At 35.5% G+C, this 12941-nt stretch overlaps 1 protein-coding gene across 3 annotated transcripts in view; it reads right to left on the bottom strand.

The window, feature by feature from the left end:
• The window catches only part of CRACR2A (calcium release activated channel regulator 2A), a 54596-nt gene that overhangs the window by 29516 nt on the left and 12139 nt on the right, over positions 1 to 12941 (bottom strand). For all 3 annotated transcript variants that reach the window (XR_003526107.1, XM_027634078.1, XM_027634086.1), the window contains 4 exons: positions 9712 to 9823; positions 7173 to 7341; positions 5503 to 5649; positions 2 to 92 (listed from right to left, as the gene is read on the bottom strand). Coding sequence is in view for 2 of the 3 variants with exons in the window: in XM_027634078.1 (XP_027489879.1) it covers positions 2 to 92; positions 5503 to 5649; positions 7173 to 7341; positions 9712 to 9823 (519 nt within the window). In the remaining variant the exon portion in view is untranslated. The remainder of the gene's footprint in view (position 1; positions 93 to 5502; positions 5650 to 7172; positions 7342 to 9711; positions 9824 to 12941) is intronic.

Raw genomic sequence — 12941 nt, 5'->3', positions numbered from 1 at the left:
CTTTCAACAGAAACTGTTCTCTCTCCTTTTTGATTTGCTGTTCCATTTCCTCATAAAGATGTTGAATTTCTTCAGCATAAGCAGCAATTTTCCTAACAAGAGATAAAAGTATAATGACTGGGTCTTAGTAGCATTACTTCAAGTCATGGCTTACATTACAAACTAAGCTCCACATTTCTGCCTTAACACAGGACTCCAACAAATGTTCTAGTGTCAAGGAAATAGGAATTTTTGTGCAGCAAAGTTTACAGATTATTTTTTTTTTCTCTTGTGGAAGGAAAGCTTCAACAGTTCAAAAGCTCATATAAAGCTACACATCTGATGTTTCCACACAAAGCACCTGTTTTTTATGCAGTTATAATGACTACTAAATCTTACATATAAGGAACAGACAATACTAAGAATATCAGAGCCTAAGTTTGCCAATTAAAATTATTTTCACTGTAACTTCCATTTCTTTTTACTCTGGAACTGCATTATTCCCCACTCAGGAGCACTGAATAAGGTACTTCTATCGTATCTAAGATATGTTAGCTAGAACAGAATTCTTGAAAGACCTTCTTGAAAGCTGCCTTACTGCCTCTCTGACAGCTTTGCTGAAACAAATTTGAAAAGTCCAGAGGAGGAATAGAAATAAATACACTGTGCACAAGTGTATGTGACTGTAGGAAAACAGAAGTACAAACAAAGTTTGCTTTTTTCCAATAGAATTTTGCAATTAATATCACTGCAGTTTTATACATGAAGAATTACATTGAACAGAGGTTTTAGCTTGGGCAGAAAAAAATTAACTGTTGACAGGGAACAGGACATCTGCTTTGCTCTGCTACTGTTCTATTCTACTATATTTTCATTAATCCAGAAACTGAAAAACAAAAATCACTTTGTATCAAACTCAGAGGACATCCTAGAAAGATTATTAATAGAGATTCAGATGGTCTTTATATGACATTACTGTATATTCCCCCATATTCTTCCTGCCATAGATGTTACTTGAGCAATCTGTACATAATCTCCATGGGTATTCACATCGGTAAGAGCAAGACAAAAAATATACAGTAGAAAGAAAAACCCCAACATTAATTTTGTAATCAGGGTATCTTTTTTTCTTTTTCCTCAATGTTCTACATTTTCTGGTTTCACTTACTGAAGGCCTGGTTCTCTTCTCAGGTAGAGCAAAGAAAATTGGAAAGAAACTTCAAAAAATTTACCTAAGCTAAGAAGAGTGAGCAAAACCAGAAACAAGTCTTTCCTTTTCTCTTTCAAACAACGGAACACTTGACGCTGCCAGCTTGCATTTTCAGTTACAGGTAAAAAATGTGAGGGGAGACATTTTTTTTAGGATTTGCAGCAGCAATAAACAAATGTCAAGCTATACGAATTTGAGGAAAACTATGGCTGTCACTTAGACTTTTTAAAACTCTGACCAGGTGAGAAAAGCAGCCCAGACAAGGACCTCTTCATCTGACTGCACCACTTCAAATAGAGAGTGCCAGAAAACCCAGAAGCCCTTTTTGCTGCCTGACTCCCCTTATAGTGTAAAGATGGGTTGTGTTCTGATCTTAAATTTTATTTTCTTCAAAATACGAAAATGCTTAATAAGAAATTAGCACTCATCAATGGAATAAAATTAACACAAATTCATAAAGAAATAAAAATTATTTAGAAAGGTATGGCAGAGATGTTAAGATCATATATCTACTGTATTTGTGCAGAATAATGTCACTTTGACCAGGGCTAGATTGACTATGTACTGAAAAATCCTGTAACTTTGCACAGGCAGAACACATTGCACGGCAGTCAGTGTTTCCATGGGAATCATAAAGATTTTCTTTGCTTCTGTGTGAGAGGAAGAATAACTTTAGTCCCGTATTATTAAGCTGCTGATTTAGTTATTTCTTTCCTCTTATTTGTTTGGAAGTAAATGATATAGCAGCAGCATCAAGACTACATCCAGGAGGGACTGTTGGATGTAGGAATCTTTTTAGTTGGTGTGGCACATAAGCACATGCCATTTCTGCAGGCTGAATACTCCCCAAGCATTTTATTCATGACTTACCATTCTTAACTCTGATCAAATTAAACAGAAAGGGATAAAAAATATCCTGTTATAAGAGAAAGTGTAACACAATAATAAGTAACATAATTAACTAGCAGCAGAAAAAATAATCCAACACATTAGCTGGTAAATATTCCCCACATATAATCAGGGGAAAAAACCTGGAGGCATAAGCGTATACCATTGCTATGTGAAAAATGCAACAAGTTTTGATTAAAATCTCTATTCCCTGGGATCATCCCATCTAGTTTTACTTAATGCATTATTGTGTAGCTTCAGTAATATTTGATAATGTGACCTTTTTCCAGTAATGCTGTGAAACAAACAGATGGAGACAAAAGGAGATGGAATGCAATGAGTTCACTAAGTTCAGATGAGAGTTCAGGATCAACAGACTCACAAGGGTTTAATTTCTGCTCATTCATGTAGCTGAAATGTGAATTGTTCTTTCTCCTTAAAGAAAAACAGTGATTTGTACACACTGTGCACTAATGTTCTGAGATGCTGATTCTCCTCTTCCACAAAGATCGACTCTGACACTGTCCCATGCTAAGCCCATGAGAAGACAGTTATCCTTCCACTTCCCCTTTATACTTTTGTTTATCTTCTCAGCTGAGAACTGGTTTGAAACACAGCTCATGTTTTTACTAGGTTTTTCTTTCAAATGCAAAGCACAGCAGCAGACAGAGCTAGTGGCAGTTGAAGATTTTATCTGTTATAAGAAAAAGCTCTTTCTCATCTCTTTTAAGCTTACTTCCTGTCAGTCTTACTAAATGCCCCTTGGTTCTACTGCCAGGGATTTGAAGAATAACAAGGTCTGTCATATCCCACTCCAGCCTTAGCCTCCTTATTCAAGAGATCTGACCTTCTAAAAATAGCTCTCTCAGAATAGCTGTTCTGTTCCTTTAACCACTGAGTTGCCATTCTCTGTACTTTTCTTTATCCCACTATATTCTTCTAGCATTGCACAGAACTTCACACAGTACTAAGATCCCATGTAGTGGCAAAAACATGCTTTGTCATGTGCTCAGTACCTTCCCTTTTAATGCACAACAGTTTACTGGGGTCTTTGGGCTGCCACTGCACCATGAACTCATGATTCCAGGAAGCTTTCTGCAATAATCCCAAGTGCTTTCTCTGGAATTATAACTGCCCATCATGTAAGCATGACTTTTATCTTCCTTACAGTCATCTACTGCTTTTTTGCTCATTTAATACATCACCATATTATTTAAAAATCACTACTGCTAAATTTAAGAAGCCAACTAATTTTAAATTAGCACTTTAAAATAAATATGAATACCAGAAAATCAAGCAGAACTAACTTATCCTAGCAAAGAAAAATTGTATCCACAGAATCACATTCTGCTTAGATTTAAAAATCACAATTTTTTTTTCTTTCTAGATTAGCCTGCACATTCTCCCATGTGTGGCGTATTTGCATGTTTGTGTATTGAGAATATATGTACAGCCTCACTACTGCCCAGACCTACAAACAGGACAGCATCAGCGTACTGTATGTATTGAACCAGAACAGGAGGAAATCCCTGTCTCTTAGGTCACAGACCTCAGGTTCAGGAATGAAAATATGCATGTGGGAAAGCTCCAGAAGAAAAGACAAAAAACAGATAGAGAAGAACATCATGGATTGACAGCATAGATTCTCACAGCACAAAGATCCCAGCATAAGCACATGAAGCTTTTCAGGGCATCCAGGATAGGAAAAAAAGGACCAACTTAAGACAAAAGCACAGCCTACATCCAGGAAAGGAGACAAAAGGCTGAGAGTAGACTGCCTTATTGCCTAATGACTCACAGAGGTGAGGCAGAAAGGAAAGATGAAAGATCACATTATTCATATTCACTTTCCAAAGGCTATTATTGTTAACAATCAGGAACAACCCAGGAGACATTATAAGACCTCAATAACCAGCATCCCTTATCTTCTGTGACCCCACAGTATGCTTGCCAGTCTATCCAGATATATGCATGTTAGTGCTAGTAAGTATGTGGGTTTTAAAAAAATAATTTTCCTCCTTTATGTGGTCTTGTCTCAAGCTTTGTTGTTATTTGTACATGGTTTAAAAGAAAATAAGTTATTCATCCCCACTGTTACTAAAGACAACATTACTACTCCAACTCCTTCCGGCTATTGACTACAAACAAAACAACAACCTATTTGCTGAAATTAGAGGCGTTATTGGGATCAACAAAAAGAAGAAATTAGTTAAAACCTGTTTTTACTACAAAAGTATAAAAATCCAATGCATTTTTAAGGTAGAGATTTCATATCAGCCAGAAAAGATAATGCTAATGCATTCTCTGTGCACCTCTGTGCTGAGCACAGCTATTAAACGGAACAAATTTATTCATTCAGTTCCCAAAAATCCACACACGAAAATCCCAAACAAAACCACAAAAACAAACACCTAACCACACATGGTAGTTAATAATCTCTAGTGTAAAAGAGACAGCAAAAGTCTCTGTACGGTGTTTCCAACTGACTAGTTGTCTGAAGGCTAAAACCACACTTGTAGACTTAGACGAAAATGCTACTACCAATATAAACCAATTGTCTCTAATGACCATACAGTTTTAGGTCTTTTTCTTCTTCATAAGCCTTGTCACATTCTCAGAATAGCCAGGAGAGTACTGAAAAAATAAAGTAAATGTTCAACAATATATTTACTTTCATTACTCAATCTGTAAGATTCTGAAATTCAGAAGCAACACTTCACAACAAAAATACACTGGAACTTCAACTACAACCATAATTTTGCATTCTGTTTCAATTTCACATAACAACTTTTTTTCCCCGAGTAGCTATACATTACAGGGAGATCTATTAATTTTTAGTTCTTATATATTTATATATATATGTATTTTATGTATTTGTTTATATACATATAGGTTTACATATAAAACAAATACATATTATTACTACATTTCATAGGCTTGCTTTATAGATATATATTTGTTAACTTACATTTTCACTAATATCAGTACTTCATGTTGCTTTAACACCTTAAACCTCTTATGTCTCTGATCAGTTAATCCAGATTTATAGCTTTTCTGCATGCAGGGTTTTCAAAGCACACGGACAATTTATCAGATTTACTGGTAAATCTGACCATCCCGTGGAATCAAACTGATTAATTAGATTGGAATTGCTTAATATTGTCTTAAAACTTCAATGCAATAATAGACATCTGCAAAAGAATTTCAGTCAACAAAATCTGTTAACTGGAAGAGAAAAGCTAATTTCATCCAGTTCTGCATTACGAATAATTTTACCAGTACTCCTCATGACTAATAAAATATTACATAATGGGAACTCTTGTCCTCCATTCTCCACTGAAATACCTTGTTTATTTCAGAAGTTCAAACAGTAGGTAAGATAGTTGTAAAACTACACAAATGGTCTAACAAAGAGAAGTACTAACTTTTTTAGAGCGCATTCCAACTCATTCTTCTCATTATCTGCTTCTTGGAGCAGGGAGAAAATTCTGACCAAGAGCTCTTCAAAACTGGAAAGTAAATGAGGTTCATCTTTTCTTAGCTGCAACCAAAGTTGCTTCACATCACTCTCACTGAAAGTAGAGATCATAAAGGATTCATTAAGAGAGAATATTTCTCTGGCTGCAATAAATGTTCACAGCATCATAGTAGATGAAGGCTTAAGGGCATCACTAGTCAGAATACACCACTTATTAAAAACAAGGGCTACTTAAACTGTGTCAGATTTGACAAGGATAAAGTGGATGGGAAAAGATGGAAATTGCATGTATTCAGAAAAATGCATCATAATGTGTGGTCATTCATGGCTGCAGATTATCACAGGATCTGCTTGTTTAGTGGGTGCCTTGCCAGACACTTCATCTGAACAGGAATGGATAAGAAAGGAGAGATACAATGAGATACAACGTGCCATCCCATTACTTCCATTAGAAGTAAAGAGGTTTTCATGAATCTATGGCGAAGGGAGCAGTGTAAAAGCTAATCAAAACCCCTTCCTCGTTAGACATGTTAAGAAATTGTGTTTGTACTGACTTTTTCCATTTTCAACACATTTTGATTCTACTGTGAGTCTGCTACAAAAATCAGAATAAAACATCTTGAAATTTCAATTTAAAGACTTACCAAGATAATGGTTTGTTTCCAAATATGTTCAGCAGATACTGGAAAAAAGATGCTCCACCGTGAATGACGATGGGTTTCCTAAGACTTTGCCTATATTCTCCTGAACAACTTTTTTGTTTGTTTATTCTTGACTCACTCTCTTTCATGTGCATTGTAAGCCTGAACCCAGCCAGCAAAGAGTGCTATATTTAAAGGACAAATCGAGGATAAGGATAGAAAAAGTGGGTGATGAAAATCTCTTCAAAATGAAAGCCTTTCAGGATGACTGACAACCAACTGTTACCCATAACAGGCAATCAGGTGAAGAGAAGGACTGAGGAGCACTATAATTTCATGGTAAGAATCACTGATGTATTTCTTAAATATTCCTACCATCTGTGCAGATTCACCCATTTTTGCTCCATGCTTTTTTTTGTTCTAGAACATTCCTTGTGGTTGAACAAAGAATGTCAGGCCTACACACAAAAAGACCCTAGCGCAGGTTTCATGTTCCATGTTTCAGAGTGAGCCATCCTGGCCCTGGAGGAGATATTGTTATCAGAATAATCACAACATGCAATCATGCATGAAGGGGAGAAAAGGCGGAAAAACAGGAGAAAACTTCCTTTCCTATGGTTAACTGGTGCATTTTAAACACAGGCCTTGCCAAAAAAAAGCAGTCATCATGCACTGTTTGATTGAAAATCAGTGGCATCTGTGGATTATATGCTAATTATGTTCAAAACCCACGACACATAAAGTAGTTTAGCTTTCACATGGCAGAAAAACAAGTTTCATATGCTTGTAGTACAATAGTTTTGCTCTTGGAAATTTTGGTACTTTATCTGACAACCAAGAAAATTAATATTTTTAAGAATCACTGTGTTACTGAGCAGCCTTGGTTCTTGTTATTTACCTTGGATGCAATTAAAGTCAAACCCAGAGATTAATTATAAAAAATCATACAATTGATACTATTGCTGCAAAGACTCACTCATTCAAAACCTTTTTAGCTCCAAGCCGGTCCATCAGATTGGAGAACTGGAATTCTTCATCCTCATCATCACCCGTGGTCTCTTTGCATATAATTGGGCAGGCTGTTTCACCTTCTGATTGCTCCATCATGTCATTTTTCAAAGCAATCTGCTCCAAAAGAAACTGGCCTAAGAATTAGAAATTACACATATAAACATTTTCAGAACTCAACTATAAGAAGCAATGTAATACTAAATATACTAAAGATCAAATTTTACAGTAAGTGTAATTTGTGAGGGAAACACCTACACTTGTTTACAGGCTGAGTATAATGAGGATGAGGCATGGCAAGAGGATCTCGAGTTCTGTGGCTGACTTTGTGCCCACTTTAATGTCTAACCTTCAGTAAATAACTCAATTCAAAATTCACAAACCTAATGAAAAAATTCATATCTCCATACAAAAAAAAAAGACATAAATTGTAGTAAAAAGTACTTCATAAATTTGTGGCCACATTTTTTTATATGTTTAAATAGATGTTTGGAATCTAAAATAACCATAGCATCGGTTATAAAATTGATAAAATTGATAAAACATACATCAAATAAAATATAACATTCTTTTTAATGCATGACCAAAGGCACACTTCAAATTCCTATATAAATTTCATACAGAAGGCTACATTTTATTAACAGTAGTTGTACAGTGAGGATGCAGAAGTGAAATGGCCACATGAATAATCAATGCACTTGTGCTTGGCTGAGGCAGACCAGATACATTCCATCAAGTTCTAAATGTGACAGCTATTTTATTTGAATATTTGCAAGTCAAAATTTTTAAGGTATCTAGGCAAAGCGGGTATGCAGAGGATTTTTTGTTATATTCTAAACACCAGTACAGAAGTTACCATAGACACAAGGAAACAGAAATACTGGTGTGGTTTTATGGTCTTATTAACTCCATCTTCCATTTTTTCTCCAGCACCCAGTAGAGAATGTTGACAACAGAACAGAATATGTTGCAAAGAAAGGCTACAGTAAATTTCAGATTTATCACCATTTACAAATATGAACAGGATTCTCCCATAATAATTGGCGCAGTACAAGTTTTATCCAGGCACTACTCTGCTTTCTCCATGCTCTAGCTTTCTATAGCAGCCAACATCTAGTACAGCTACTGCTTCTACTAGGAATACCAACATCATCACCTAGCCAAATGTATGACTACCTAGCCTGGAAAATACCTGTGAATGCTGTGTAGAAGGTTAAAATGTACCACACTTTACACTGTCTATCTGTCTTTTGTGAATCCTATACACAGGTGCTGTGTCCATGTCCTTTGTGTGCTTGTGTGTGTGCAAGTGTGGGTGCCTCTGGGATACACATTTAACTTCACTGCCAGTTGAATCTGCAAACAGGAGAGCAGTGGCCACATCCCCCTTGTTCCCTGGACTGGGCTCCAGCAGTTGAGCAGCAGCAATCTCCAGGATCTGGAGCTGCTGGAGATGGGAGCCACTTATGACCTCACTTAATAAACAGTTTTGGTTTTGCAGGGAATACTTACGAAAATAATCTTCATTTAACTGAAGAAATATGTCATTTACTTGTGAAAAGTAAAGCAGTAATACATTATTTCATTTTTAAATAATGGCAATTTTCAGATTAAACCACACTCTACTAAGATACTTGATCTAGTTCTGCAATGGAAGAGGTAGGACATGAGAGAATTAAGATGTCAAACCACTGGTGATCTGAAAGCAAAAATTAAGGTATTATATAAATACTATAAATAAATAGTATAAATACATAGTATTTAAATTGAGATTTAATGTTTAAATTCACACATAGAAGACATTCCATTTTCTAGAGAAAAGGTTAAAATTTAAGCACAATATTGACTTTGCATAAACAATCGAAACCAGTCTCCCTAACATTGTCATCTTATCTGGAATGTCACAGCTGGGGAGAAAACAAACACAGACAACATGACAGTAAGAGTGCTGTTGTAAAACAGGCAATTACAAAGAACTTATTAGCTCCTATTATGCAGTAATAAGTGCCTCATCCTATTTTGTTTTGAAATAAATTAACATTACTTGAATTAATTTGTTGTAGAAAGCATTTCCATAGCTCTAAGGACAGTGGTATTCATACATTTTTAACATTGTTTTACATTAATCTTAGAGATAATCTTACGACCTCATTGAAATAAAACACAAGATTTCCCCCCTCCTCACCCCCCCACCAAGGTAAACCTTCAAAAAAATTGTACATATATCTACTCCACAGCTTAAAACAGGTACAATTCAGATGATTACATCATTTGTCTCATATTATGTCATGGCATGCCATTTTACACATGACCCTGGAGCCCTTTATTTATTCACACTATCTGACCACTTCTTCATCTACTACATATATCTGCTGTATCTAGGGAATAGTCTGGCTCCCTGTGTGCATTATTAAGTGTACTGTTAAGACAAAATGCTTCTTTACTGATGTGAAGAGTACAGAACACGAATGAAGCTCAATACAGGAGACACACTTTCCAAAACTCACTGAGTCCTGTGATGAACTCCTTTGGAGTAAGTGAGCCATTGCCATCAGCATCCAATGTAACAAAAACTTTTTCGAGCTCTTCCAGGCTAAGAGGTAACTCAGGATGCAGTCTCTGAAATGATAAAACATACAGTAGCTTCATCCATTACTCCAGAATAAGAGGAAGACTAGATTCTACAGAACACCCATAATACAGGATAGAACCTTTGTTTCCCAGAGTGAAAATCCAAACACATTACAGAGTTAAACAAGATCAACTGAGGGACATTTGCTTTAATAACTTCTTTATTTACCTTTATGAGCCCATTATGACAAAGAAGTGAGAACACGCTCCCTGTGACACAAATTCCAATCACACAGGGAAGAGGAAGAACTTAATGTAGAGACTCAGCATCCAGGTGGCTACTGGACAATCTTGGCAGCAGAAATGTATGCCTAGTTCCTTCCACATCATGAGGTCAAGTAAGAGACTCACCAGATGACTACATTATAGAGGATATACTGTTCTAACTAAAGCTGCTTAAAAATATGTAATTTTGAAAATAATTGCATAAACAAACAACTAAATAAAACAAAGCTAAGAAAGCTGCATGGTCCAAAGACCAAGGACCTTCTTATCCTGTAACAAGTTAAATGTAGTTTATGACTGTCTACTTCTGAAATGTAGCATGCTTACACAAAAGAAGACATAACTTTATGAAACCATCTCCACAAAATTACATTTTTTTTCCTTGATAATCTCAAGACAGGCATAAAAGAAAAAATTTGTAAAACTGATCTTAATGGGTTTACTGCAATTCTTTTGACAGTGTAGACAGATTCCCAGAAACAGGAGGAACTGGAATGGCAAACAACTACAACAGCAGGAATTTCCAGTGGGAGACAGCAATAGGAAGATTAAAACACCAGCTTGAAAAGCAGTATAAATACATGCCAGTGAAGTCCTCTACTTTATTAGTTAAGCTTTTAATCCCCCCTCGAACTGCTGTTGTATATAAAACATACTAAAATTGCAAGCTAGTTGGCTGATAAAGTTCATCAGATTAAAACTGTTAAAACTGTTCCACTGTGGGGAAGGGAGTTAGGGCCAAAGAAAGTTTCTCCTTCAATCCAGGTATAATAGAAATGACTATTCAATATACTAAGCCATATAGGTAAGGTAAGAATTGGCTGAGTGCATTAACCAGGACCTCCCTGGCTGCAATGAAGGCTGCAATGGACTATATGAGCTGAAGGAAGAGCAGTAAAAGGAATTTCAAGGTGGTCTTGAGAAATGAAATCAACAGTTTCTAAAGCAAAGAACTATCTAGAACAGCCACAAAGGGATTTCTGAGCAGGATTAATTGTGGATTGCTGCCTGCTTCCAAAAAAACAAAGAAAATTTACTTCATCAGCAATATACCAGTTTCTTACTTAAACACGGCCGTCTTCCCAAAGCTTTGGATTTTGATCTCTTAGATCTAAAGGGAAACTTTTAAAAATGAGTTTCTGTTGTACAAGTCTTACAGCCTACACTGCACTGATGAGGGAGGAGGTGCTTCAGACAAATTATTCTTTTTACACTTAAAAAACCCAGAAACTGTACCCCTACTGCCAGGTCTTTGAGACCTGCTGAAGAAGCACTTCTCGAAAGCTGGTTGTCCTTGTCTGACCATGCCATCAACACAGACCCACTTGCTATTCCAGTACAATGGCTTGTGGGTCTTGCTGCAAACCTGACTGACAAATACATGCCTCTCCAAATATAGCTGGAGTGTCCTAATGCAGTATTCAAACTCTGATGTGAATTACACTAATTTTACAATAGAAAACACCACAATTACTTCTATTTTCTTGGGAAAGTATATGAAAGTAGGAGATTTTGAGGAATGCTCCATTAAATTTCCTGTGGATAATTTACAGACTTTGATGAATTAGGCCACACTTACCATCATTACTAAGATTAAGTCAATGTTTTCCCAACCTCTTGTTTTTATTCTTAATAAAATAATTAATTTTTTTTGTTGTTAGGAAAAGAAAATGTTATTGGTCTCATAATTGTGGTTTTGTTTATCTGCTCATTTCAGGTTTACTGTAAAATCCTTTAAATATGAGGCTCTTGAAAATTTTAAAAGAAAAAGAAATAAAACATTCAGAGATACCATTAGCGCTTCAAAAGAAACTATCTGCGTTGTCACCAAATGTGCTCTGTGCTTTCATGACATCTATGCTTAGTTCTCTGAAAATACCAAGCTTTTACTATGCTAAATAAAAAGACAGAGGTCAAATAGGTAAGAGCAAGATCTGAACTCAGTTCTGCTATACACACTTTACAACATTAATTCTCTTTATTCATTACAACCTCAAGACCCAAAGAACGAAGCTGTGGTTTCAAGTCTCAGGTAGAATATGCTTTCTTGCAATTTCAGAAAACCTCGTTTGTTTGAAAGTTGAGTACATTTGCTGTTTTGAAATGGAATGAAAAAATTAAAAAAAAATCAGTATTAACATAGTCTCACAATAAACAGCATGATATAATCAGGGAGAATTAAATCTTTAGTATAATTACCATATTACAGGCACATTAGAAAACTTTGCAAAATTTGTTCCATTGAAATTATTTGGATATCAGATACTCAGCACTCTCTGTTGAAAATCATGCTTGTATCACATGACTAAAGACTGAAACACCTAATGTTACCATCCTATATTTGAAGCAAAGCTTCATTAATGGTAAGCAGCACAGAACTACCTAACAGCACAATGTAAATATGATCAACAATTAGTACCTTTTAAAGATTTACTTTATTGATTTATGTCTTTGCTATAGGGAGTAAACATTATGAAAAGTACAGGAAATAAAAGCAAGTATAACGAAACACCATCTCAAGTGTCCTGAGTACCTTTATTTTTGCATTTAAATGAACTTACATACACTTACATATATACTGAAGTTGTCAGATACAGTAAACAAGTACTCATGATGAAACAGAAGAAATGTACTTTATCTGTTCTTTGCAATCCTTTTTCTACTACAGTTTAGAACCTGAAATATAAATTTATCAGCACTCTAAGCATAAAATCCAGAATCAAACAGAAATAAACAATTTTACGTTCCGTGAGAAAACAGGCATTAAAACTTTTTATACACAGATATGGGTTTTCCATTAGGTAAAAATATATGCCATTCAGTTTTTGGAAAAACAATAAAATTATAATCTATTAAATTCTCTGTAGGTCTAGTTTTACCA

The sequence above is a fragment of the Corapipo altera genome, unplaced genomic scaffold, assembly GCF_003945725.1.
Source record: "Corapipo altera isolate COAL_440 unplaced genomic scaffold, ASM394572v1 0, whole genome shotgun sequence".
Taxonomy (NCBI): Eukaryota; Metazoa; Chordata; class Aves; order Passeriformes; family Pipridae; genus Corapipo; species Corapipo altera.
The sequence above is the reverse complement of the archived record's forward strand: the minus strand, read 5'-3'. Positions and strand labels throughout refer to the sequence as shown.